Source organism: Corvus hawaiiensis, chromosome 9 (assembly GCF_020740725.1).
Source record: "Corvus hawaiiensis isolate bCorHaw1 chromosome 9, bCorHaw1.pri.cur, whole genome shotgun sequence".
NCBI lineage: Eukaryota > Metazoa > Chordata > Aves > Passeriformes > Corvidae > Corvus > Corvus hawaiiensis.
In genome coordinates this window covers 4,234,687-4,261,837 of record NC_063221.1, presented here as the reverse complement: position 1 = coordinate 4,261,837, position 27,151 = coordinate 4,234,687, and the positions used below count along the sequence as shown (strand labels likewise).

The 27,151-nt window shown below is 44.0% G+C and overlaps 1 protein-coding gene across 6 annotated transcripts in view; it reads left to right on the top strand.

Moving 5' to 3' along the window:
- The window catches only part of HMCN1 (hemicentin 1), a 180,605-nt gene that overhangs the window by 89,931 nt on the left and 63,523 nt on the right, over positions 1 to 27,151 (top strand). For 4 of the 6 annotated variants that reach the window (XM_048312737.1, XM_048312735.1, XM_048312738.1 and 1 more), the window contains 19 exons: positions 344 to 474; positions 1,099 to 1,246; positions 1,714 to 1,840; positions 2,886 to 3,040; positions 4,992 to 5,270; positions 6,070 to 6,351; positions 7,372 to 7,480; positions 8,050 to 8,219; positions 8,519 to 8,673; positions 9,421 to 9,544; positions 10,815 to 10,916; positions 12,683 to 12,835; positions 16,570 to 16,721; positions 17,462 to 17,585; positions 20,663 to 20,838; positions 21,569 to 21,665; positions 23,745 to 23,867; positions 25,667 to 25,828; positions 26,465 to 26,746. In XM_048312737.1, the coding sequence (XP_048168694.1) occupies positions 344 to 474; positions 1,099 to 1,246; positions 1,714 to 1,840; positions 2,886 to 3,040; positions 4,992 to 5,270; positions 6,070 to 6,351; positions 7,372 to 7,480; positions 8,050 to 8,219; positions 8,519 to 8,673; positions 9,421 to 9,544; positions 10,815 to 10,916; positions 12,683 to 12,835; positions 16,570 to 16,721; positions 17,462 to 17,585; positions 20,663 to 20,838; positions 21,569 to 21,665; positions 23,745 to 23,867; positions 25,667 to 25,828; positions 26,465 to 26,746 (3,051 nt within the window). The remainder of the gene's footprint in view (positions 1 to 343; positions 475 to 1,098; positions 1,247 to 1,713; positions 1,841 to 2,885; positions 3,041 to 4,991; positions 5,271 to 6,069; positions 6,352 to 7,371; positions 7,481 to 8,049; positions 8,220 to 8,518; positions 8,674 to 9,420; positions 9,545 to 10,814; positions 10,917 to 12,682; positions 12,836 to 16,569; positions 16,722 to 17,461; positions 17,586 to 20,662; positions 20,839 to 21,568; positions 21,666 to 23,744; positions 23,868 to 25,666; positions 25,829 to 26,464; positions 26,747 to 27,151) is intronic. The other 2 variants (XM_048312736.1, XM_048312739.1) reach the window with 2 other exon arrangements.

Below are 27,151 nucleotides of genomic sequence, written 5' to 3'. Positions count from 1 at the left end.
ATCTGGAATATGCTTCCTTCATATGCTAAGCAAATAACACGACATTTCAAGTTTAAATTTCAGATTAATTTAAAGATTATTCTCTTAAAATGTTGATGGTGCTTGTGTTTGAGTGAGTTTCCCTGGGAGTCTGTTATTGGACAAGAGAGGACTGTTTTTTGGCAAAGAGAAGAAAGGATGCAGGGACATACGTCCAGAGCTGAAAGAAATGGAAATGTTGGGAAGGGAATGAGAAGGGTTTGAGAAATTTTGATCTGTAGTGGTCCTTGACTGGGATGGAAAGGAGGAAGGGGGAAGTCACTGGAATGGAAGACTTAGATCCTGATGTTGAGCTTTCTTGCAGTTCCTCCTGAAATTAGGGATCAAGATAAGGTGACAAATACATCTGTGGTTGTTCATCACCCTGTAAGTCTCTTCTGTGAAGTAACTGGTAACCCCTTCCCAGTCATCTCCTGGTATAAGGATGATATCCAGGTATGTGGGATTAATCTAACTGCGGACTTTTGAGGGCTTGACATGAGAACTCATTCAAAATAAATACATGTACATGCCTTTATGTATATTTAAGTGCTCTAAGAACACCCCCACAGGAAGGCAGCTAAATATGGTTCATCCATTAATTCTGTAAGTCAAATGTAAACTCTTTATTTTCAATATTCCCTTACGAATTTGCCTTAGAAATCTCCCTGTCTTGTAGGTGCCAGTCCGTGCAGAGGGGACCAATATTGCCATTTTTTTCATTCTATGGGTGGCAAAATAAGAACCTTCAGAGGTGAATGGACTTCCTCAGGATTATCCTTGAGTCCTCTGTTTTCTACATGTGGCTGATTAAGTCACAGTTTAAGATGAGGAGAGGTCCCTTTATGCACTCGTGGGACTGCCCATTGCTGCTGGATGGAGTTTCCCCACTCCCTGCCCTAGGCTGAGCTACAGACCATATTGAATAAATTGCAGCAGGGCAGGAGATTAGTGCTGAAACTGAAAGGGGAAACAGATTATCCTTCCACTAAAACTACCATTTTCTTATAAAAATCCAGCTGTGATACTTGGCTGCTGTAGCTTGGATCACATAAGGCTAATGTCTCGGGTTCCTCTAAGGTTGTGGAAAGCAGTGCTCTCCAGATTTTGCACAATGGGAAGATACTGAAGCTCCTGAAAGCTACTACTGAGGACGCTGGACAATATTCATGCAAAGCCATAAATGTAGCAGGAAGTTCTGAGAAGCTGTTTAACCTCCATATACTCGGTTAGTTCCATGGCTTTGGGGTTGATTTTTGTTTGGTTTGGGTTTTAGTTGGTGACTGGAAAAACGGTTGACATTTAAGAAGCCAATAAATTTCAAGTCATTATGAATAGATTCTTCCACTCACTGATGATGAACTATTTGCTGCTGAAGCACTGAGTGCTTAAACTTTGCCATTCTTGTAGCAACCCAGACAAAATGCTGCTTTTGATTTCTGGGCTGTGGTGCCTTGTTTTGTATTTGGGGTGTGCAGTGTGACATAGAGGTGTTCCCCGGTACAGTTCACCAGTGCAGGTGTGGAGGTGCTTGTCACGATAGACAGGCTGTTGTGATCTGCGGAATTCCCTCTGCAGTGAACATGAAAGGTGTTTCAAGGGAACAGTCAGATCCACTGCTGCATTCCCTTCAGTCACAGGGCACAGCTTCCCTGGCTAAATACCAGTCCTTCCTTAATGTTTGTCTTTTTAAAGTTCCACCAAGCATAATAGGTGGCAATACCGCTGGTGAAGTGGCAGTCATCCTCAACCAAGAAATCCGTCTGGAATGCAGAGCCAAAGGCTTCCCTGTTCCTGACATTCACTGGTTCAAGGATGGCAAGTGAGTATATTGCAGCTTTTGTGGTTTGTGTCAGGCTCATCCTCCCCTAGAACAAAGAGGGAGGAGGTTCAGTGTTCAACTACATAGTGTTAATTCAGTGCCATCAGCATTTGGGGTGGTGTGAGGTGGTAAATTCTTTAATCAAAACTTAACATCCCATTTTTCTTTCTGAACTCACCCATTATTGGCACTTGCAGAGCAGATATTGGGTTTTTGGTGCAAGGTGATGGTGAAGCAAGATAAGCAGAACCATTTCTTTGGGTTTATTCTGTGAGTTATTCTACCTGAATTATTTTAAACACATCATTAGTTAAAATGCAGTTGTTTAGCTGAGATGATTTTTTCACTGGTAGACAGAACTCGTATCAAACATTTTGCTGGCTAGTGCCTTGTGCAGTTCTGCATATATACATTAAAGGTTTGAAATACATATAGGTGTATACAAAGGTTTGTATACATACATACAGTAAAGATTTGAAAACATTTATAGCCTGCATGTTTCCATTCCTCATCTCATCTTCCAGGAAAGCACACCAGGAGAAGAATTCTTGATGGCTTAAATATTAGCTGAAAACCCAGCTGGGCTGGGTGTTTTTTGGTGTTTTAACAATGTAGTTCAGTGTAGGCATTGGTCAGGACTCACAGGTATCCTGCTGTGGCAATTCCTTACTCTTTGCTATGGATATGTAGTTCCTGTGTAATAGTTGACATTTTGTTATCGGCAAAGGCCTGGCATGACTAAATAAATTAGGAAAAGGAGCTGAGGTAAGACATGTGACACTGGCTCTGATGCTGGCATCCTGGAGGTCTGAGAAAAGTACTTTCTGTGGTTAGGTTTCTTTTAGAAGCTAAGAGTAGAGTTAATCATAATAGCTTGTCACTGCATGGTGGTTCTTGTGATTAAAGCCATTAATTTAGTGCTAAATGGCACTCTTGAATGGTACAATTACTGCCACCAAAGGGCCTCTTCTTCTTACTGGCAGTTTAAATTAATGCTGAAAGGGTGGGGGCAGAGTTCTGTGAAGCAAAATGGTCTCTGTTTCAGGCCCTTGTTTTTGGGTGATCCCAATGTTGAGCTCCTGTACAGGAACCAAGTTCTCCACATCAGGAGTGCTCGCAGGGTTGACAAGGGTCGCTACCAGTGCAGCGCCACCAACACTGCGGGCAAACAGGTGAAGGAGGTCAGGCTCATTGTCCACGGTAAGTTTATGGAATGCCTGGTCCCAGAAGATCCTCTTGTTCTACTCATCAGGTGTCTTTTATACTCAGGCAAATACAAATTAAGTCTCTGATGCTACAAAATTTGTGTGTAAACTTAATTTAATAGTCATGTGTTCACAAAATTACCTTTTAGAGTATTTGTATGTATGAAGTTAAGTATGGATGTAGTCTTTGCAGGCTTGGAAAAACACCTTGAAGTGTTGTTTATATGATTTTTTTTTTTCTAATTAGTGAAAGCCAGAAATCTTGAATGGCATTCTCAAATTCTGCTGTTAGTTTCAACTGAATTATTTTATTATCACATTGGCTTTATTGCTTTGATCTGTCTTAAGGAGGAGAAAATTAGTAAGATTTTGATTTTAACATGCATTTGGTCTTATTTTACTTAACCTGGTCCTAGGATACACCCTGTGCCTTATGGGACTCAGAAATTCTTGTGCCTGGAGTGTGAGGGGTAGGGATTTGAGTCTCGGAGCTCTCAAGTCCTCACTTGCTATAGATTTGTTCCTGAATGTTGTGTGTGATTCTGTGAACTTAATGTGCATTATTTCTCTCATCTGGGACATTTCTGAAGCACAGAGCACCCACAGGCACAGGAATGTGGCTGTACACCAGTCATGGTGAAACTTTTTTCTATCATGAACAAAGAATGCTAGGAAGACTTGCAGGGGATTGTGACTGTTCTGAGATTAGAGGAATAAAATGGCTCCCCTCCTCCCCCACCAGATAAAATCCTCGTAGATGAGTCGATTTATTTCAGATTCTTCAGGAAAGATGAATTTATGACAGCAGAATGGAACTTCTCTTTATTTTTATATTTCTCATTAGTCCTGTCTGGACAAACAGAAGCCCACAGAGTAAGTGAGGAACCTCAATGCTAATTCCTGCTAGTTCTTACTTTGTTTCAGCTGTTTAGCCCTGCTTTTGGCTGTGATAGTTTTCCAAAACACCGTATTAAAACCATTCCTCATCTCTGATAGAGAAATGCATTTGCCTTTGAACTGGGTGTGTTTTGGCAGATTTGGTGGACTTGGGGTTTTTGATACAAAATAATGTTTAATTAGTAAATATTTCATTGTAGTTTGATAATGGCAGGACCTGTCTCAGGTGGGGATTCATCCATTCACAGACACTTTGCTTTACATTTCTGCAGTGGTGTTTTCAATGACTACTATGGAAGTTAGAGGAATCCATGGATGTACTGAGCATGTTTGGCAGCAGAGGAGTCAATGTGTCTGCCAGATGTGTCTGGTACTTTCAGCAGCCATAAATTTAGTCGTTGCCAATTGCACTGTGTTTTTATTGCTTCTATAGAGATTTACGGACTCTTTATATTGGCTGATTTACACAAGAGCTTGCTTGCTAGAAAAATCCGAGTCCTGCTGCCTAGAGAGCGAGGGAAATGACTATGGGCCAAAAAGCTTCAAAAATAGGAGTATAAAGCAAGACTGTTAAGCTCATACTTAGTCTCAAAGTAAGTGACTTCACCCTCAGAAGTTTGGAGCATGGAGCAGTTCCCACTGCCGTTGTGGAGGCTCTTGGGTGTGTTTGGTATTTTCAATAGAAGGATGCTTCCTGGGAGGATGCACCTCCCTAGGTATCCAGGGATTGCTCTTTCTTTGGAGATAGGGAAGAGGGCTGCCCAAATGCATTGCAGGAGGCACGGAGGCCCAGCTGTCCTAACCTGGCACACGTTGGAACCTGGTGGCCTTTTTGTTCTGTTCTCTTCATGCTTTCAACGCTGTGTGCCTTGGAGAACTGTACAGGTGATAGATCAGCGCTGCTGGGCAAAGAACTAAACAAAACACAGCAGGAAGGGTTGGAAGGCTGATGAAGATATTTTATTCTTACAGCATTTTAATGTTTTGTTTAAATCTGCACGTACTTGTAGCCTAAGGCTTTAATGTTGCTGTTTTGTCTTTTGAACTAGTCCCCCCTAGTATTAAGGGAGGAAACACTACCACAGAGGTATCGGTGCTCCTCAACAACCTGATAAATCTGGAATGTGAAACCAAGGGAATCCCTGTGCCCACCATCGCCTGGTACAAGGATGGGCAGCATGTGATTTCCAGCCCCCAGGCTCTGTATGTGGATAGAGGGCAGTTCCTGCAGATCCCGCGGGCGCAGGTGTCAGACTCTGCGCAGTACTCGTGTCGTGTGAGCAGCGCTGCGGGGACTGCAGAGAAGCTGTTCCACGTGGATGTCTATGGTGAGGGACAGCTCCTGGACTGCTTAATTGCTCCTGCAGAACAGCTGTGGGACGCATTTTCAGCCTCTGCAGCCTGGCAGTGGCTGTGATTAAACTCTGGCCTCTGTTGGCAGGGCTGTGTAGAGGGAGATTTAGACCCTCTGCTTTATGGGACTCTCCAGCAACTCATGACTTCATGGAATCATAGAATGGTGTGGGTTGAAAGGGATCTTAAAGCCCATCCAGTGCCGCCCCCCACCCCATGCCCCCCATCTTCCACCATCCCAGATTTGCTTTAAGCTCCGTCCAACCTGGCCTTGGACACTCCCAGGGATCCAGGGGCAGCCACAGCTTCTCTGGGCACCCTGTGGCAGGGCCTCCCCACCCTCACAGGGAACCATTGCTTCCTGATACCCCATCTAACCCTGCCCTCCCTTCACCAGCCTTGGTACCATGCTTTCTTCTACTCAACTATTTCTTTTCCATGTATATCATTCTCTATCTCACATCTCCATGCTAAACAATACTTACTTGAAAGACCCACTCTGGGTGGGATCTTTAGTGTACTCTTTTAAGTCCTTCTTGTCTAGTTCTTCCCTCTCAGAGTCCTGCATATCCTCTGTTTTATACAGCTGGTCAGTTCTGAACTACATCATTTGACTTCTCTGCCTTGCCTTGCCCCAGCAGCAAATTCTCGCATGAAATTGTGCGTGACGTGATGGCAGATGGAGCCAGAGTGGATGGAACGAACCCATTTTCTATTAATACATTTTCTGGCTACAGAATTAATGGCTTGCAATATATTTTTTCCTTCCTGCAGTTCCTCCAGTAATCGAAGGCAATGCTGACGCAGCCCAGAGCAGGAAGGTGGTTGCTGGTAATTCCCTGACGTTGGAGTGTAAGGCTGCTGGCAACCCTCCCCCTCTCCTGACCTGGTTAAAAGATAGGGTTCCAGTGAAAGCAAGTGACAAGCTCCGTATCCTGGCTGGGGGGAAGCAGCTGGAGATCCTGAACACCGTTGAGGCTGACCGGGGCCAGTACTGGTGTGTGGCCACAAGCATAGCTGGAGAACAAGAAATCAAGTATGATGTTGAAATCTTAGGTGTGTGAGCTGCGGATTTATCAGATTCCTTTAAACCTAAGATGGAAAAGTTCCATAAAACCTATGGTTTTATTTCTGTTGGTATCAATATATTAAGATCAGTTAGTCACGCTCTGTATCTAGCTGGACCTGGGCACTGCACAACTTTTCTGTCCAGGGCTACAGGACAGTTGAAGACTTGTACTTTCAGGTTAGTTCTTGAAGGTTTTTTGTGTGTGTGGTAGGTAAATACTATTCTCAGTAACCTCTAAAATTCTTCTTACTTGTCTTCAGAGAAGAAAATCACAGAAATCCATTAAAAATATTGCTGAGTAGTTGCCTCTGGGAGAGGACATCTTTCTCTGAATTTGAGTTGTGCAAGTTTTGAATCTTATACTGAAAAAAATACTTTTTCTTCTATACCCCTTGAATCCATTACCACAGTCTGTATCTCAGCAGTCCCTTCTGAATGTCTTGAGGTAAATGAATGTGAATGTGAATTCACATTGTGAATTGTGAATTCACATTGTGAAAAAAATGTGAATCACCTTCTCCTGACATGGAAGAGAACTGTAAAGAACTGATTTTTAGGTTTTGCTCACTTGAACATAATACTGAATGCAGATGTAGAGCATCCCTTCTGCTTCTGCAGGTAAATGTCACTGATCTTGATAATGGATGAGCAGTGTGGCAGTGCTTCCTTCCCAGAGAGGATGAGACAGGGTGAAGAGGACCTGGAAGAGTATCCTCTGCACCTTTGTTTTCTCCTTCTGCTGGCAGAGGGTGCTAAAAGGCCCCTCCTTCCCACCCATTCACAAGGTTCTTCTGACAGAATCTGGAAAACACAACCAAACAAGAAATAGTAAAAAAGTGTGAACAGTGATTTGAAGCCACAAAATGTCACTGGGCAGATGTTTCCCTTCAAAAAGGAACAGTGGTTCATAATGAATCAGGGTATGTTTAACAGTGCTATTTGAGAGAGACTTGTTTGATATTTGTGATGTGTAAATGTTTCTGTTGGTGGATTTTTCTCTCTTACAGTGCCACCATTTGTGGAAGGTGGGGATGAGCTCTTGGGCTACATTGTGATCCTCCATAACCCTTTAGAGCTGGATTGTTCAGCAAGAGGGACACCCTCACCAACTATCACGTAAGGGCACTGATACGACAGTAGAAAAAATACAAATAAATCTGCTGGTTCGTTAGGTGAGCTTTATGAGCCACCTGTGTTAATCAGTTGGTGGTTAATGAGTAGAGGACAAACTCCTGGCTCTGCTGATAACACCATCAGGCACTCACTTGGCAACATCAGGATTTTATTTTAAAGTAGTTTTGTTTGTTGTGCCAATGTCCATGTCCTGGAGATTAGGATAGAAAACAAGAGCAGACAAAACTGTAAGTTCTTTGCTAACACAACTTAATGTGCCCTTTTCTTCTGCCACCCATGACTGCTTTTGCTTTGGAGGTTCCTCTCTGCCTCTGGTGGTATGTGTTGTCACCTTTCTGACATTGTCTTCAGTGGCTGTTCCCCAATACTCCCTTTCTGATAGACCCTGCAATCCATGGCACTCAGACAAGGGGAGTACAACCTGGCACCTGCAGACTTCCCTAGAAATGCAGAGTTACTGAGGCATTCTGTTTAATAGAATTGTGCATATTTTAGGAGTGTCATTGATCTTACTTTCACAGACATCTGAGATGGAACTTTCTTTTTGGTAGGTGGTTCAAAGATGGTCAACCAGCTGGAGAGGAGGCTGGACACAAGGTCTTATTAAACGGACAGAAACTTGTAATCTCTCAAGCTCAAGTGTCAGACAGCGGCCGCTATAAGTGTGTGGCTGCAAACAAGGCGGGAGAACATGCAAAGGAATTTGATGTTACAGTGCACGGTAGGTTACTCAAGGTGGACAGGAAGCAGCAGACTGCTTTTATTTCAAATCTGTGGCAAGAAGGTGCTCAAACTTTCTATAAATGTTTGTTTGCATTAGCAGGTTGAAAAACTGGAGAGGGGATTAGATGAAATAGAATCATAGAATGGTTTGGGTTGGACACCAGCTGTGGCAGGGGCACCTTCCACTAGATCTGGAAGTAGAAGTAAAGCTGCACTTACCTCTGGATTATGGCTTCTATATATTTAAATGTACATGTTTAAATGATGCATAATTTTTGTTTCTGGTGCTATTTGCAGTTCCTCCAACCATTAAATCAGCTGGGCCTTCTGAGAGAGCAGTTGTGCTCCACAAGCCTGTGACGCTGCAGTGCATAGCCAGTGGCATCCCCAGCCCTTCCATAACCTGGTTAAAAGATGGACAGCCAGTAAACACAGCCAGGGGAAATATCAGAGTAAGCATGATTCTTTTATGGGGTCCAAACCATGGAAGATAATTGCAGTAAGTTATACATGTTAGTGCTTCTTTTCCTTTTGCTTCCCTCACCCTGTAATACGAAAGTGCTTAAGATCCATCTTGCAGAGTGAGGGGCTTTTTGCCTGCCTAGGGTGGTGTCTCAGGTAATAGCAGTGTTTAGCCGACCGAATCCCACTAGACACCTCGTATCAGCAGAGTCCATGACTGGAAATTCAGAATCTGTCTCCTTCCAGTGGTATTTTGCCCTTCAAGGTCAAGTGGTTATCTGCTGATTGTGAGGTGGCTCTAGCCAGTCGTCCCTGTGAGGCGGGATTAGCTGAGCTGTTCTGTAATCACTGCAGCATCTACCTGTAATTCCCTTCTCCTGGTGAGATCCTGCCTTTCCATGAAGAGCCCTCCCGAGGGCTTGCATGTTCCTAGGGTGAGTGCTTGCAATGACTTTCATTTCCCATGGCTGGAGCAGTTTTTGGCATCTTGCCTGCAGTCTCCTCTGACTGCCTGTACCTCGTCAGCTGGATCTCCTCACACCTGTACAGCTCCTGATGCTGCTGTCCCAGGGCCACTGGCATCTCTGACCCAGCTGTATCCTCTTTCCATGAGCCGGGTTGGGAGGGGATGAGCCTGGCTGTGTCCATTTGCCCTCTTGCCGAGCGGCTGTGCCGGGGACAGTGGTGTCACACGGGGACAGTGGTGTCACACGGCTCCTCTCTGTGTTTGGGAACAGCTGGAGGCCTCGGGCCGTGTCCTGCAGCTTGGCAAGACCCTGCCCGGAGACGCCGCCCGCTACACCTGCGTGGCCACCAATGCCGCGGGGGAGGCCCAGCAGCACACTCGGCTCCACGTGCACGGTAATGCGGCCCAACGGGGCTGTCCCACAGCTCTTGCAGCTGGGCTCACTTTGCTCTGGCTTTTCTCCTGGCTCTGCACATCCACCTCTTGGTTCTCCTTCTCTGTCCCACTCCATTAGTAAGGCAAAACTGGCTTTTGTAGAGTTCAGCCTCTTGCCTGTGGTACCAGAGGACACAGAAAGGAGCAGGTACCTCTGCTGCTCAGAGGTATCCCAAAAAGTCAAACACATTCCTACTAACCCACCCCTCAGAAGGGTACTCTTTGAATCAATGTGTGATATACCACCACTGGCATTACTAATTCCATCCAAGCTTTTTGTGGATATTGGTATTCCCCGTGACCCTGCAATGGGAAATTTTTACAGGAATAACTTTACTGAGAAAGGAACATTTTCTTGCAAGGGGATTTTTTATCCTGTTTAAAAGGAATTTTCTTTTGCAGCTAAAAACAGTGTAAAAAGAATCAGGGAAACTTGAGAAGTTGTTCTTTGCATGTGAATTTAAAAAACGCTCTCACCATGATTTATGTATATTTGGCTCAGAAATGGTCACGAAGTGTTGTGCATTGCTGATGTGAGCCAGTCCTCAAAGGAGGTATGGGAATCCTCAGGAGATGCAGGAATAGTCTGTGGCAATATTCTCACAGAGTATGGCTATGTTGACTTTTATTGCCAAACCAAGCCAGTAACTGGAAAATGTTAAACTGAAGCTAGGAGAGGTTGCAGAGTCTCCGTGGATGAGACCTAGAGAAGCCACACTCAGACTGTGATAGTTGCATCACAACTAATTTCAGTGTCAGTCCCTTGCTCATAAAGCTCTCCTTTGCTGTCAGTCTTCATGTTCAAAGTGTCATTATCTGGTGTTTCTGTCATGTTTCAGATTTCTGAACTTCAGGAAGGTTAAAGCTGTCTACACCACTCGGTTTACTCTCACCAGGTGAAGTGAGAGGAGCTTGCCACAAGAAAGAATTGCTGTTCTGTGTTGTGTACCCATTACTTGCAAATATACTTTAAGTTCCATTCTTCCTGAAAAAAATTAACATTAACAAAAATAATGTTTTATTCTTCTTACAACTAATGAGATTATATAATTAGAGAGTATTCCCATTTCAGAGATGAACTTTCTGAAGAAATTCCTTGGTCATCCAGCAGTTGAAACTTGTGCAACTCACTGCCCAAAGTTTCTCCAAGGGTAGATGACTTTTTGATTGGATGCTCTGCTAGCTGGGTGGCTGAATTAATGAAAACCTGCTGCCTTTGTCTTTTCCCAGAACCACCCAGTCTGGAAGATGCAGGAAAAACATTAAATGAAACCGTGGTGGTGAATAATCCAATCCATCTTGAATGCAAAGCGTCTGGGAACCCTCTGCCAGGTATCCATGTGCACCTCAGGGAACATCTCATAAAGGGTTTCACTTTCATGTGTCTTTGGAAAGTAATGGATGTGCTGAACGTGGAGCTAATTGTGTGGTTTTAAACCAGCTAGAAACTGTGTGATGGGAAATGTCAATGTATGGGCTGACATGGAGGAAGGACTGAGGAATTCAGTGATCCCCACTGATACATGAGTGAAAACACATCACAAGGATAATCTATTCCCTTGTGATGCCCTGTCCACAGGCAGGAGCACTGTTGGATTTCTACTGAATGAGCTTTAAAGACATCCACTTTTATCTCCTGTCAGGTCAGTATTTGTTAGTGTAAGGCAGATCTAAAATACTTCATGGATTGAGTGTGCCTGTCACGTGTGCCCGTGTCTGGGATTTTTCTAATGTGTGGTTTTTGTTACCTGATAAGATATAAAAAGGCATGTTATTATGAGAGCAATTTGCTGTATCAATTATTGTAGAGCAAAAGAGGGGGAATAGTTACTAAGAGCTTACATCTAATATAGCAAATTATTCTTGCGCTGATTATAGCAACACTTTCAGAAGAAGGATGTTACTAATTTCAGATGTGCATCCAGCTTCTCCTTTTCTGCCTTTTCAATAATTAATTCACAGCAAAGTATTATTTTCTAGAATAATTTATACTTACATTAAAAAATTAAAATATTGAGGAACTAAAATGTTACAAAAGCATAAGAATTTTATATCTTTTTTACACTCATTTAAATTTTTTTTTCTCCCTTTTTCCTCCAAATTTTCAGTTATTTTAGAACAAACAGTTAAAATGATGGATTTTAGATCATTTTATGCAATAAGAGCAGTTTGGTCACCCCTGGTATGATGTGATGGCCCATCCTATTGTCAAGATATAACATTAGTCAGGAAAGTGAGAGCACAGCATCTCACTGGAAAAGAGAGAAGCTGTGTGCAAGTCTTGTCTGTCAGTCAGGCCAGAGCACTTTGTGAGTGTGAGTCTTTCCCCAAAACCCCTTGTGTATTACAGGTAATCATTCCATGAGTAGTAATTTCATCTGAGTAGTGAAGTGGTGCCAGCAAAGCCTCAGTGACCCATTCTCCTGATGGATGGTGCCATCTTTTGGCTGAGATGCAAAATCCACAGATTTTCTTGGTTGTCAACTTCCTATAAAATTTTCTTCTGCAGTAACACCAGTTTTCTGCTCTTTATTTTCATTTTGTAACCTGCCAGTTGCACTTTGATTTGGTTGCTTACGTTTTGATTCTTTGTCCCAGGTAGTTCAGTTTCATGTAGTGACAATTTAGGGTAAAAGGTAAAAAAATTTGATACATATTATAGAATCCCTGGATGGTTTGGGTTGGAAGGGACCTCAAAGCTCATCTCCTTCCATCCCCCTGCCATGGGCAGGGACACCTTCATATTTTTGTGTGGTTTTAAACAGCTGCTCTTTACCTTGGTGTAAGATAAGTAAATTTCCTATAATTTGCTTTGCGTGATAATTTTTCAATTTCAGAACACTTTTCCATAAATATCTAGGGAGGGTGTGGATGATAGTGTCCAATTTGCTGTTGAATTCTGGAGCATAGTCAGTATTTTGTACAAATCTTCCAATTTCCTAATTTTCTGTTGCATTTTATTCTTAATCACGATTAACACTGCCATTGACTGTTAAAGGTGGGCATTGTGTGTGAAAGCTGAGGTGGCCGGGGTGATGGCTCCATGCTGCTGTGTTTGTCGGGGTTGTTGGTGACTTGTCCCTGTTCCTCCCCCGCAGCCATCTCGTGGTCCAAGGACGGGCGAGCGCTGGGTGACAGGGGGCAGGTGCTGCACATCGAGGGCGCACAGGTGGCCGACTCCGGCCTCTACAGGTGCCTGGCTGCCAACGCCGCGGGCACCGCTGAGCTGCTCTACGGCCTCCAGGTCCATGGTGAGTGCTGAACTGTAGGAACCCAGAGTGCTGAGAATATTTCTCTGCCTGTTTTTAAGGGTTTTTACCCCCCTGAACAACACTGTTTTAGCCTCAAACCTTTTAAAAAATTACCAACGGTCAGACAAGAACTAGAAAATACAGTGGTGTGAATTAGGTGATAGACTACTATGTAAGATTGTCACAGGGTGAAAAATTTAGAGATTTTGGGCTTCTCTTTGTAGTAAGTAAATAAGAGTAAAAAATATCAAAATGGAGGATTGTTGTTGTTCTCTAAAGCTTCTTCTCTTTCTTCTCCTACTCCATATTCTGCAGTAAAAGTAGTTTGGAATGATTGGATAGAGAATTCCACAGTTCCTAGTCGTGTTACTGAATAATTGGTAGGAAAGTGAAAATAATGTACATTTTTAGTAACTATTGGTTAAAATATCTTTAAAAGGCTGTGTAAATCTTGATAGAGAGGGCTCACTCCTGCTTTTCTGTGCTCTATGCTGTACCTGGGTCATGCTAGTGGCTCTGTTTCTCTGATAAGACTTAATAAACAACTATCTGGAAGCATTGAAACTCAAGGAAAAGTCACAGTTTATCTTTGAAACTCCTTGCAAGGACTTTCAGCAAATTCTCTCCCATCCGGAGGGACTTGATTTATGGCACAGTAAAGTGTCACTGAACCATGGAACTGTCACTCCTGGAGCTTGGGAAAACACCTCTGAGAGCATCGAGTCCAACCGTTCCCCCAGTGCCACCAAGGCCACCACTGACCCATGTCCCCAAGTGCCACGTCCACATGGCTTTTAAATCCCTCCAGGGATGGGGACTCCACCACTGCCCTGGGCAGCTGTGCCAGTGTCTGACTACCCTATCCATGAAGAAATTTGTCCTAATATCCAAATTAACCTCCCCACCCCCAGCACGACTTGAGGCTGTTTCCTTTTGCCCTGTATTGTGACACTTAGGAATAACACTTGCAAGCTCCACCTTTGCTTTCCTCCTTTTCCAGTCTGCTAAACAGACTTGGTGTCACTTGTCACATGATCACAGAATCCCAGGATGGTTTGGGTTGGAAGGGACCTTAAACCCCATCCAGTGCCACCCTCTGCCATGGGCAGGGACACCTTCTGCTATCCCAGGTTGCTCCAAACCCCATCCAGCCTGGCCTTGGACACTTCCAGGGATCACGGGGCAATCACAGTTTCTCTGGGAATTCCATTTCAGGGCCTTCACCACCCTCACAGCCAGGAATTCCTTTCCAATATCCCATGTAACCCTGCCTTCTGGCAGTGGGAAGCCATTCCCCCTTGTCCTGGCACTCCATGCTCTTCACTCTTTTGTTTTCTCAGTGACACTAGAATAGGTGTTTTGAATGCAGAAAATGTGCCAAGGGAAGGCATTTCTAGGAAGAATGAATTTGTGGAAGAGATATTTTGTTTAAGGGATCATTGGAGCAATTTGGAGGGCCCTGGCAGTTGCTGAGGTTTGTTTTAGGTGACTTTGAAGCTCACAGTAGACAAAGAACACAGGTCAAATTCTCTTTCATAATTCAGGAGTTTTAAAGAAAACTGTGCTGTGCCTAATAAGGTGAAGTGGAAGTGTGGGTGTTTGCTGACATGAGACACCTGAGCAAAAGCCAAATCGGAGCTTTTCCAGTGATTTCAGTGGCTTTTGGATGTGGCCATAATCTAAATTCTTATCTTTGATTCATGCATGTGCATGTAGCTGGTTTTCTGTGGGAGTCTTCCATGCAAAAGTGTGGCCCAAATTTGGCACAGTGTCCCCAGCTGAGATGCACACAGAGTATATAGTTCCTATTAATGTTAATTAATGACTTGGGCAGTGCGTTTCCATGGGTTTAATGACCATCATGGGAAAAACTGATGGCACAAGACACAGTCAAAGGCAATTAACCCCACCCAGTGATGAATTCCCAGGAAATCCTCAGAGCAAAGGTCATTATTCTAGTTAAATGAAACATAACCCCCAGTACATGTGCGTCTTTTTAGGGGTGGTGGAATTTCAGTGAACACGTCCAAAGTTTTCGAAGGAGCTAAAACTTTATTACTAAAACACAGAGCTTCCCCTTCTAGAACAGAGTATGTGCAGTTGCAGCCACAGCTAATTGCATCAAAGGAACTAATTGCATCAAACCTCCTGTCCATGAACCTGCTTCATTCAGCTCGTGTCTCTCCAGGCTGACAGTGGAGAGCTGCTGGAATTCATCATCCACAGGTTTATCATCCACTGTCCTTACAGTTTATGAGCTTGAGAAGACAAAACTTGAGGGTTTTGCCCTCTTTACCAGTGGAAGCAATGACTCCTTAATAGAGAGCAGGCTCAAATGCCAAGTATTGAAAGTTGTGCTGCATTTATGGAACGGCTGCTCTAGATTTCCATGAGCACCTGCCTTGGTCAGCTACTGGTCTTATTCACCAGTTTCTGTTGTTAATAGTGTTATCAGATCTTTTTGGCATTAAAAACAATCCTTGATACTGCAGGCTTAACACTGAATGGAACGAGGGAGGCCAACTGAAGGAAGCAGGTGGAATTCCAGTTTAGTATATTCATAGGATTTCATTGCATACTCATTTTTTTCACTTCTTTCTCCCCACTGTAGCTTTCTCAGGCATTTGAGAACAATGAATGCCATTGCATTGCAATAGGAGGAACTCTGTGTGTAGGGAAAAAATTATAAAATTATAAAATCCTGTGCCTTTTTTCTGCCCTTACTGCTATTACTGAAATAGATGTAAGAGTGAGGAGAATCACAGAATCATGGAATGGTTTGGGTTGGAAGGGACCTTAAAGCCCATCCGGTTCCACCCCCTGCCGTGGGCAGGGACACCTTCCACTATGCCAGGATGCTCCAAGCCCCGTCCAGCCTGGCCTTGGACACTTTCAGAGGTGGGGCAGCCACAACCTGAGTTACAGTCTCTTAGAGGTTGCTAAATTCATTAATGAATCTTATTTTGAGTGCAGAATTTATGCAAGTTTTCTCCCCTCATACAGGGGCATATGTATGAGTAGCTCACACCATTCTCATCTCTTTGCAGGAGTGACTTCAAGCATTATGTTTTCATCTGATACTGACTTCCAAACTTAGTGATAAAGTTATTAGTGGTAGGAGCAAATAGAATAGTTTTGATTCTCCTAGTACATGAAACATCTTCCTTTTTTAATGATTCTTGTCTCCCTTTCTATCTGAGCCCTACAACATTTGCTAGACTGTGTGCCTAGAGTAAGTGTTTTAGACGTTCCATTACAATGTTTTTTGTCATCACACAGGCAGATGTTTTCCAGTCTAATCTGATAAACGTTTCTGTATGCTGTGCTAGGCCAATTTATCACTCTGTGTATGGATTTGCTTTGTGTGGTTTATATGGTAAACTCCTTTAATCCCCACCACTCCTAAAGCCTTTAACAAAATCTAAATGGAATAGTAGAAAAGTTTGAGGGGATATTTTCTGGTTTTATGGTGTGGTTCCTGGGTTTCACAGCTGTCCTCTGGGCTGTGGGCCCAGTCCCACATACATTGCTCATAGTAGTTTCACTGCAGTTATCTGCCTGCTCGTGCAAGGGAAGAGCAGGATCGGGCAGAGAGCAAAGATGTGACAAGAGTTCAGTAGGAGTAACATGAGAAAAGAGAAATAACATCCAAAACTAGGCAGCCTATTTAATTTCGTTGTGATTAATACTCTTATGTAGCTGTTACAGCCCTTTTACTGTGCGTTTATTTTCAGTCCCCCCATCTATCTCTGGCAGCAGTGACATGGTGACAGTGGTAGTCAATAATCCAGTGAGGCTGGAGTGTGAAGCCAGAGGCATCCCTGCCCCTATCCTGACGTGGCTGAAGGATGGGAGCCCTGTGTACAGCATCAACAACGGACTCCAGGTACCAGGGTTAGATCTGCTCTATCTGTGGTGTTCCCTGTTGTGGGAGGAGGCTTTTAAGTCAGTGCAGTTTAATGGAAGAGAGTAAGTTGGAGGATTTATAATAAAAATATAAGGCCTTTTGCTCTGGGTTATTTGTGTGAGTTTAGCTCCAGTAATTGCTGTGTGAAGTGGAAGATAGAGATGCATTGAAATAAAGTGGTCCTTTCAGCTGATGTCATACTGAGTAAGTTTGCATCAACATGTTTTCCACTTGCTGGGAAGAAGAGGAAATTGGACCAAATTCCTCTGCTGAAGAGATCTGGAGAGCTCATTACATACAACAGTAATTCAGAAAAGAAAACCAACCTCTGATGTAAGGAGATATTTCAGAGGTAAAATGAGAGGCCATGGTTGGTTTTCGTAAGCTGATTTTACTATCTGAAAGGAAAGAGAGGAAATTTGTGTTCTGTAGGGACAGCTCAGGGCACAGATGAAAGGTGTGACAGCATGTTTGAAGCTGGTGGGAGGGAGAGGCGTCCAGATCCTGCGAAGTCTTGAGAATGCCAGGAGTTCCCTATGGACTGGCATGAAGTTAGAGTTCTGCTTTTGCAAGTCTGGACTAGAAGAGAACACGGGGAGCAGGGGGACGGTGGAAAGCAGTGGCGAAACAAGCGTTTCAGTTTGAAATGAACCCTAAGAGCTCCCCCTGCCTGTGTTTGACGCTGGGGTGTGTCCGAAGGTGCTGTGCTCCTGTTGCAGGTCCTGTCTGGGGGCCGGGTGCTGGCACTGCCCAGTGCCCAGCTCAGTGACACGGGGACATACACGTGTGTGGCAGTCAATGCTGCGGGGGAGAGCCAGAGGGACATCGACCTCCGTGTTTATGGTGAGTGACAGATGTTTTTGTTTTGGTCCTGAGAGCTGTTCTTGGAGCTTTAATTTAACACACTGGGCCCAGACCCTGAGCAGCACTGAGTAAAACCAGTCCCAACCTGTAACGGAGGGCCAGGTGAGGAGGAGGGCTTTGTGTATGGAAGTTAAAATACATATATATATATATATGTATATATATGCATATCTACCCTCATTTACTAAAGCATGTAGGTGTGTCCTTCTATGTATCCTTGAAGAAGTGTAACTGCAACAACTGAAATGTAACTGTAACTGAATTCACAAGTTTAATGCATAAATGCTCATTTATAAATGACAAAAGAAAATATGAGTTTGTGTAAAACCACGTAGATCTGCCAGGTGAGAGATATTCTTGGGGCCAGCGCTCTGTTGTCTTTACTGCACTGGAAGAAGTCACTGGGAGTTCCCCATCCAGCTCTGCTGAGGATGAACAGTATGTGAAATGAGGATGAAAAATAATCTGTTGTTTGTTTTAGAAATGTTACGGTACCAGATGTGTAGAGAGGCATTTGGAATTGAGGCCCCTTTGGGTTTTGCTTCTGCTTTCAGTAGGTCAGTGGTTGGACTCTGCCAGTTTCCAGCATTATGGCAATCCCAAGTGGAAAACCTTGCAAGAAAAGTTAGGAGTCGGGATGAGTTCTGAGCAGGGACAGCTGGCCAGGTTATTTGTTCCTGAGTTTGGCTTTCAGAATTGCCTCCCTTGGTTAGGGTACCCCTGACTGAAGTCCTGGTGTCTTTTGCATCTGAAAGGGGCAGTTCAGAAATCTACTCTGCTGTGGCAAGCGAGCCTGGGTTAACATAAGCTGGAATATTTTATTTCTAGAGCAAGGAATGTCAGGGTCTCCTTTGGAGTTTGGGGACGGGTGTGTATGTCTGTATAATGTGACATAGATATATTTATTATTCCTCTTTTATTTTTTGTAATCTCTGTCCATTTTAGCTGAAGGAAATGAAGAGAGTTAGTTAGGAGTTGTGTATGTTTAAAATTAGTGTTGTATTAGAAGCTGGCCAGGGTTGAGCTCAGCTGCAGGACCAGCTTGAGTGAGACTGTCACCACAAAGTAATACTGCTCTTCAGACTTGCCTCATAAGGGCAATCTAATTAAGAAGCCACAGGAGAAAAATAACTTGGAGTACAGTTGGACCTGGGTTGGTTGGAAATCTGCACTGAGCCAGGAGTTGGAACAAGCTTGGTTACTTACAGTTACTATGAGCATAATTAGATTAATTTTAAACCCAGTTCCTTCAGAAATAAATGCTTTAATGTCCGTCTCTGTGTCGTAAACTCAGTTTCCTTTTGAGCACGTTTCAATTCATTTAGCTGAGAGGAAAAGTAATTGGTGGAAAAGTCTTTGGAAATAAATTTGCCTTCTGCAGGAATGGATCAGCTTCCAATTTTCAGTTCCACAATACTCATAAAAAATCTGGGCCTTTGTGAGTTCTAGAAAGAAAAAAAGATAAACAATTTTTTTTTTTTTTTCCACTTACTATATTTCTTATCCACAGGGACCAGGCTTTTCCCTAAATTATTTCCAAACTGTGAAATCAGCAGCTCTGCTCTGTACTTCCTGGGCAAGAAACACAAAGCTTGATTGTTCCTGGTCTTTTCAAGCTACCTCAAGAGCTGTCTTGCTGTCCCCTGAGTGCCACTTTGGGACGTGTTCTGGTCTCCCATATGTGATTAACCCAGTGTCCCTTTTCTCACAGTCCCACTGCCTCCCTTCTCACCCCAAGGTTCTGTGCACTCAGACCCTCAGTGTCTGGGGTAATGGTTTCCAAAACTAAAGGGCAAAGGAAATGTGACAACAAAGGTTCTTATATTTGGTCCTGGTCAACTTCCTGGGGGGCAGTATTTCCTCCATGTTCTTTTTGACTCCAGCCATGAACACTTCCCCCATGGAAAATTGCTGACTTGCTGTGTTCCAAGGTTTGGTTCTCAGTTGCCTTTTCAGTTACTTTTGTTTTTCTGATTGTGGAAACACAAAATTTAAAAACAGGCGGAAAAAATGTGTCTCCTTAAATCCTGACACTGTTCAAGAACAGCTAATAGGTTTCAATTGAAGTGTCCAGTCTTTTGGGTTTTTTTATTTCTACACAGAAAACTTTCCTTCCAAGAGCAGATTTTTCTACTGTCTGATTTGGAAGTAATAGTGTATAATGAGGTTATCACTGAACTGCAGGACAAATGTAAATATAGTGCTCAGTGCCAACAACTGCAGTAATTAGTAGGTCCCACACAAGCCTGATACATGAGCTAATTGTAGATTATGATTTGTTGATTAAGTCATTAACCCATTGACTTGCTTGCCAACTGTGTAAGTTCTCATTCTCTCAGCTGTATTTGGCCATCTCTGGACAAATTCTCTGTAAGTCAGAGTTTTTCTTAAAGCCAAGTATCCTTCTTGGCACTGTCTGGAACAGCTTAAGACATTTTCGGCTTCTAGGGCTGATTATTATCTCGTGAGCTTTTTGACTCAGCAGCTCTTTTTCTTTTTAGCAGGAATGCATTCTCCCATTTTTATATACTGGGTATTTACCTTTCTAGCTATGTTTCAAGGGAGTTTTTTGCTCGTCTTGGCTTATCCTTATGATTTCTCTGTAGCTGATACCTCACTAGGGTGTATTTTGTGTGGAAGATAAGTAACAAAAATTATTATTGTGGTTTTTGTGGTATAACGAAGACTGAAGTTGTGTGTCAGAAAGATGTAAAGTGTCATTTTATCTTTGCTAAGTGAAGTCCCTTAACTCCACATTATGTTTGCTCTGGGAAGTCTTCAGTGCCCAAAGGTCCCTTAGTTTGAGCAATAGGACAAGAGGAAACAGCCTCAGGTTGTTCTGGGGGAGGTTCAGGTTGGATATTAGGAAAAATTTCTCCGTAGGAAGGGTGGTCAGGCACTGGCACAGCTGCCCAGGGCAGAGGTGGAGTCCCCATCCCCGGAGGGATTTAAGACCTGTGGGTGTTGCCCCTGGGGACAGTGCTGGGGAATGGTTGGACTCGACGGTCTCAGAGGCTTTTCCAAGGTAACCCAAGTGTGTGATTGCGTTGGTGCAGTTCCCCCTGACATCGTGGGTGAGGAGCAGAACGTGTCGGTGCTGCTGGGCCAGGCGCTGGAGCTGCGGTGCCACGGCAGCGCTGTGCCCCCGCCCCGCCTCGCCTGGCTCAGGGACGGGCGGCCCTTGCTGGAGAAGCCAGGCCTGAGCATCTCTGGAGATGGGAGCGTGCTGAAGGTAAACTGGGCAGGCAGGGCATGCTGAGGTTCCTTCCTGGGGAGTTACCCCCTCCGTGGAGGTGGGACAGCATTGGGCTCTCTGGGGCTGATGCCTTAGGTTTTAACTTCTATATTTTTCAAATCCTATATTGCTTAGTGTGTAACTCTGAAACTCCATACAGCCTGTTTGCTACTGTTCTCTCATCCTGGTTCGACATACCAAACCCTCTCTGGGCCTGAACTCAAGGACACCTTGTTGTCCCAGGCCCCAAAATATGTGAACTAAAGCCTCTGACAGGAGGAGCAAACTTGGGGTAATTACATCACTACCTGAAATTATAATTGGAGAATTAACCCTGATATGCAAATGGACCAAACTTATAAAAGTGTGAAAAACCTATGACCCAGCATCCATCTTGGGTGGAGCCCCTTGGAGGCTTTTGACTGCCCAGGGTGTACCTTTGAAGGCCCTTAAAATAAATACCTGTTTTCATTCTCTAATCTTGTCTAGCTTCTGTTTTCAGGTAGCCACTTCAAGGTATCAGGGCAGCAGAGAGTAGTGGGTGAGGAGGGAGGAATGTCGGAGAACCCCAGCTGTATGGGTACAGAGCTTGCTGGATGCATGCTCTATTATTAATACTCAGAGAGACATATGTAAAAATTAAATTGAAAGCTGAGCCCCCTCTCCCTGCATGTTTCATGAATAATTATGTAGGAAGAAGAAACCCAGGTTTTCCTTTTGTCCCCAGATTGAAGGAGCTCAAGTGCAGGACACTGGACGCTACACTTGTGAAGCAACAAATGTTGCTGGGAAAACTGAGAAGAACTATAATGTCAATATTTGGGGTAAGATTTATTAAGCTTATTCCAGGAAGGGGAACGAAGCTCAGAGCTGAATTATGATGTGAGACACTGAAATACTCTGTAGTTCATCAACACTTGGTTGCTGAGGTATTCGTGCAGGGAGATGTTGTTGTATTTGCTGTACTTGAACAGGCCCAAGACAGTGCACACATTTTTCAAATTGTTTTAATTTAGTTCTAAATTAACACCAGTTATTCCACAGGCCTATGTTGGGCTTGCAGGAATGAGAGTAATTAGAGCTATAACTACGGAGTGGCATCCCTGCTCATGGCAGAGGGTTGGAATGAGATGGTCTCTAAGGTCCCTTCCAGCCCACACCATTCTGTGATGTATGAATCTGTGATAAATAACTGGGTTTGGATCCATAGCTTTAATGCCATTTGAAGTAGCATTCCAACTTTCCACTTACTTAAATGCTGAAGCATTGAAAATTAAGATTTAAAAAAGCTGCCTTACCTAGCTTTATTTGCTCTACAAACTTCTTGTTGCTGAATCATAAAAACAGCTTTAATAATTTTTTTCTGTGGCTCTGTAATGAACGTGGCTTAGGACATTATTTTAATAATTGCTTTTAAGGGGTTTTCTGCACCATCATTTTCTTCCCATATACAAATTGAAATGTCCTTGTTTTGCTATTATAAATCCATTTCCTGCTTTGGAGTCTCAAGACTAGAATTACCTACCAGGGTTTGTAACACTGAAATTACATTTTTTTAGTACAGGTTTCAAGTCTGTCATTATTAAAAGACCCGTTCATGGCATTTAAGTCAGAGGTGGGTGTTGCAGTACCATGCCATTTTCCCATGCTGAGGCAAATACTGTGCAGGTCAGCCTCTGCTCTCCTCTCTCCCTCCCAGATATTTGCACAGGACCTTTGCTGGAGGGATTTGGATTTGTTCCTTTGTGCAGTAAGACCATTCCAGTAGGATTTGAGTGGAGGCATAATTCTTTGCTAGTTAGCAGCTTTGATGGGATAAGCTTGATAGAAACCACAGGCTGCCTGTGAAAGCCATCTGTGGATAATTGTTTGGAATTACAGTTTTCATTTACGCCCCAGCACCCAAAGTCCTCCTTGCCATATTTCAAAGTTTTAAATCCAGGAAATGTATCCTTCTGAGGGTTGGTGAGATCCTGAGAGCTAAGTGTGGATCCAGGAGCCAGCCCATGAGCTAAATGAAGAGAATGGCACAGGCTTGTCCTGACTGGAAGCAGGGCAAATCAAGAGTAAATCAGACAGTACCTTAAGGCTCTTGGCAGTGTTGTTTCAAACCCCACACATCTGGTTGCTGCTGTAGAGCTGGAGGTGTCAGAAGGAGAAGCTGGCTACTGTCACATGCATTAAAAATGTGCTGTGTAAGTTGTCCACCAGGGAGGTTTTATTTGCCAGGTTCAACCTACATTCTCCTCTGCTTTTTTTTGCTCCCTACCTATGCTATTTTCATCTGATGGAAATGGTTCCCTGATTCCTAATAGGCAATTAGCCCTTCCCTAGGGATTGAACCAAAGTGCTTTAAGACTTTAAGAATCAGAGTAAAATACTGGTCCCTTTTGTCTGCAGCTGGTGTAGAGTCACAGAGCTGTAAAACAAAGATCCCTCTGTTGTGGGAGGGTGATCAGAGGGGTGGGATCCATAGCCTTGGATATGGCAGCCAGTGTGCTGATGCCGGAAAAATTCAAAGGAAAAATGTAGGCTGAATTTTTAAAGTCACTGATGATGATGATCTCTGTGGGTTTATTAGCTGAGGCCATGAATGAGGCAGGCTCTTAGAGTTGGAGTCAGTTGACGAAGTTCCCCAAACCAGCTTTGTGCAGTGAAGTCCATTCAAAGGCAGCCCAAAATAAAGCCTGTGCATGCAGCAGCCCTCCGAGCCCAGAAGGATGGATGCAGTTATTCCCAAGTGTATTGTTTCCTACCCAGGGCCTGGTTAGCATTGAGGAAACAATCCTTGCAAGTGCTTCAGAGCTGAATGGGGGAGATTTTGCGTGAGGGTCATTTGGGGTTTACTGCTGGCTGATAATGTGTTGTTTCAAAGGCCGCACTTATTTGGCTTTTCTTTGCAGTGTCACCAAGTATTTCTGGCTTGGATGGCAGCTCTCAGCTGACAGTCACCGAAGGGAGTTTGATTAATCTGATCTGTGAGTCCAGTGGCATCCCACCACCCAGTCTCACCTGGAAAAAGAATGGTGGGTAACTGCCCATTGTCTGTTTTATAAAGCAAATGGGATAATTCTGACCTGCTGGGTTTTCTTTTCATCTTGTTTACATTTTGGATGGTGTGTTCTGAGGAGCTCAAGCATGCAGATATCTGCATGCAGCCCTGACATTGAGTAAAATGAACTCCAGGAGCAGATTATTCCCTTCTCTCTGTCTCACCTCTGCTTGGATTAGGTGTCACTGTTCCTAAAGGTGCAGGAGAAGTGCAGTGCTGAGATTGCTCAGCTGACAAAAATGAACTGTGGAGCACATAATATGTTTATTTACCACGGGGCAGCAGGACAGCAGCACAGTGCCCCATCCCTGGAAGTGTTCCAGACCAGGGTAGATGTATTATAGCAAGTGGAAGTGATGCCTCCTAAGGCATCAGAAGAGGTCCCTGCCCATGGTGGGGGGTTAGAATGAGATGATCTTTGAGGTCCCTTCCAACCCAAACCATTCTGGGATTGTAAGACTTGTTTGTGGATCCCAGTTATCAGGGCTAGGGTCACTGAGAGTCCCGTGGTGTGGAGTTGAGTCTCTGCCCTGTGATCCACTGCATAACACAGATTCTCTGAGCTGGTTCTGAATCTGCATCCTGCCAAGTGGTGAAGATTCATGTAGTTGTAGTAATTGCTTTTGGGATTCACCAAACCCTTTCTCTCATCCCATCTTATTCAAGAGTAGTCTGCACACCTTTTGCTTTAGGGGTTAAAGTTACATTGCCAAACACCTTTTTAGGAATTGGCAGACAAAGCCAGCTATTTTCAGCACCTTCTTTTAAGCATTGACGCTGTTGGAGACAGAATATAAGACAAAATAAGATAATTTACTCCTCCAGTGTGGTAATTCTTGTGTTATTAATCAATCTTACCTATAATTGTGTTTTTCTAGGCAGCACAATTCAATATGGTATGTACTTGCGTTAATTAATTTTGGCTCATGGAAAGAGCAGGTTTTAATTACAAAACACTTTTTCTAATGCATCACATTTTCAGAGAACAGGAAATTTATCAAGTTGTTTTTAAACCCTGTCTCTTGGAAGCTAAAAACGCCTTGTGTGACATGTAAGTGCACTGCAAGGCTAATGTGTGTACACTTAATGGCAGGAAGGAAGGAAAGTCTAGAAAAGCAGTTAGAAAGGAAGAGGAGTAGATTCTGCAGCATGTTTGACATTTGGTGCACTTTATAGAGAGGACTTTAAATGCACAAGAGGGAAACCTGCCATGGCAGCTGCATTCCTTCTTTCACAAAGCCTCCCAGCAGTTTGGAAAGATGAAGATAGATAATCTGAGGTCTCCAAGACTGAAGAATCTGGTCAGAGAATGCAGTGGGAGTTTGCTGTCGTGTTTCTGCTGAGAATTTCCTGAGCAGAAGCCTGTGACACACAAATGTATGATTTAGCTTTCACATGGTGTGAAAGCTAAATCATACATTTCTAAGCACTGGCTGTGCTGGGTGAGACAATTATACACTGAAAAATGAGTCACATTTTACTGAAAGTGCTGAGCTTTCTGCTCAGCAGAGGTGTCCCAAACTCTGGATGGATGTGAGGGAGAGTCAGTGTGCTTTAGCTCAGGGTATCCCATGAAGTCAGTGGTTAATACAGAAAGTCCTCAGGATCTGCTTGTGCCAAGTTCCTGCTTTCTGGGAAGACTGACAGAGCACTTCTAAAATGGGCAATTGTGCAACTCAGTCCTTTGGAATGAGCCAGTGGACTTCAGACCACGTGATTTTCATTTGCTCCTGGCCACTTGTGTGGTTTTATCTGACAGAAGGTCTCTTGCAGGCTCTCCTGTGGTGCCGGAGCCATCGGGAAGGGTGCGGGTGCTGTCTGGAGGCAGACAGCTCCAGGTTGCAGTTGCTGACAGGTCTGATGCTGCATCTTACACCTGTATTGCTTCAAACGTGGCTGGGAGTGCCACCAAAGAGTACAGCCTGCAAGTGTACAGTAAGTGCCAGGAAAACTCTGATCACAGTTCACCAGTTCTTCAGTAATGTTATGGGAGTGTGAGCAGGGCAGTGATGTTGAGCTCCAGGATCTCCAGAGATGGAGTGATGGCTGGAGGACAATTTAGAGGTAGTTCAAGGAGAGTGTTAAGTCATTAAAATTCTGGCAGTTTGGACTTGTAGCTGACCAAGACATTGCATATCCCTGTTGAAAGTGCACAATCCAGGGATGTAACCCCTTTAGTCTTGTCCCCAAACTGCAGTAGTGATGACAACAGACTGAACCCAGATTTCCCTTCATTCCCTTAGAGTTTACTGTATTTTTGTCAGGAATAAACGGAGATATTTTTAAACAATCCCACAGAGAAGAAAATCTTCCAAAATCTGTAGGGATTGACAGTGTTGGGGCAGTCTTCTTTAATTTTTTCTCTTGTGTGCATTTTAAAAATTGCATGTAAGTTCACATTTTAAAAAACATTTTTACTTTACGCAGTGGGGGAGGGGGAAAGGAGTTGCTTGGTCTTTTGCTGGCCCTGCTGCTCTGGAAAGTTGACTGTTACTCTGCTCAGCAGCAGGTGAAGATTCTGAAGTGCAGCTTCCAGTTGACTCCTACGCTATGTCCCTTGTTCTTCCCTAGCTCGACCAACTATATCCAACAGCGGTCCCCACCCGTCAGAGGTCATTGTCACTCAGGGAAGCGAAATGTCCCTGGAGTGCGAGGCTCAGGGCATTCCCGAGCCGGCAGTGACGTGGCTGAAGGACGGGCGGGCGCTGGGCGGTGGCAGGGACATGGCGGTGCTGGCGGGGGGCCGTGTCCTGCGGCTGGAGCGTGTCCAGGTGTCTGACACTGGCCGCTACGTCTGCGTGGCCACCAACACCGCCGGGCTGGCTGACAGGAAATACGACCTCAGCGTCCACGGTGAGTGGGGACCGCCTGGGGCATGTGGAAGTTCACCCCTGGGTGGCCAAGCAATGGTGTGGAGCTCAGTCCACCTCCTGGGTCTGCTGCAGGGGATGCAGCTGCAGTTGCAAAGTTAGGAAAGCTCAAGTCCAAGTTTATAACTCCTGAATATTTTAAAATCATACCTCTCTGTTAATATCAACCCACTCGCAGTTGCTTCATCGCCCGAGACAACCGGGATATGGTACAATTTTACATGATATTGGGGTGAGTGTCATGGTGGGAAATACTGTGTTATTGGAGAGAGAAATTAAGGTTTAACCAAGACACCCGCTACTCGCCCTCAGTAAACTAATATTTGGGTGACACAATGTTTTGTGAGCAAAATGCATTTGTATTTGCCCTGAAGTATGGCTTTTCCTT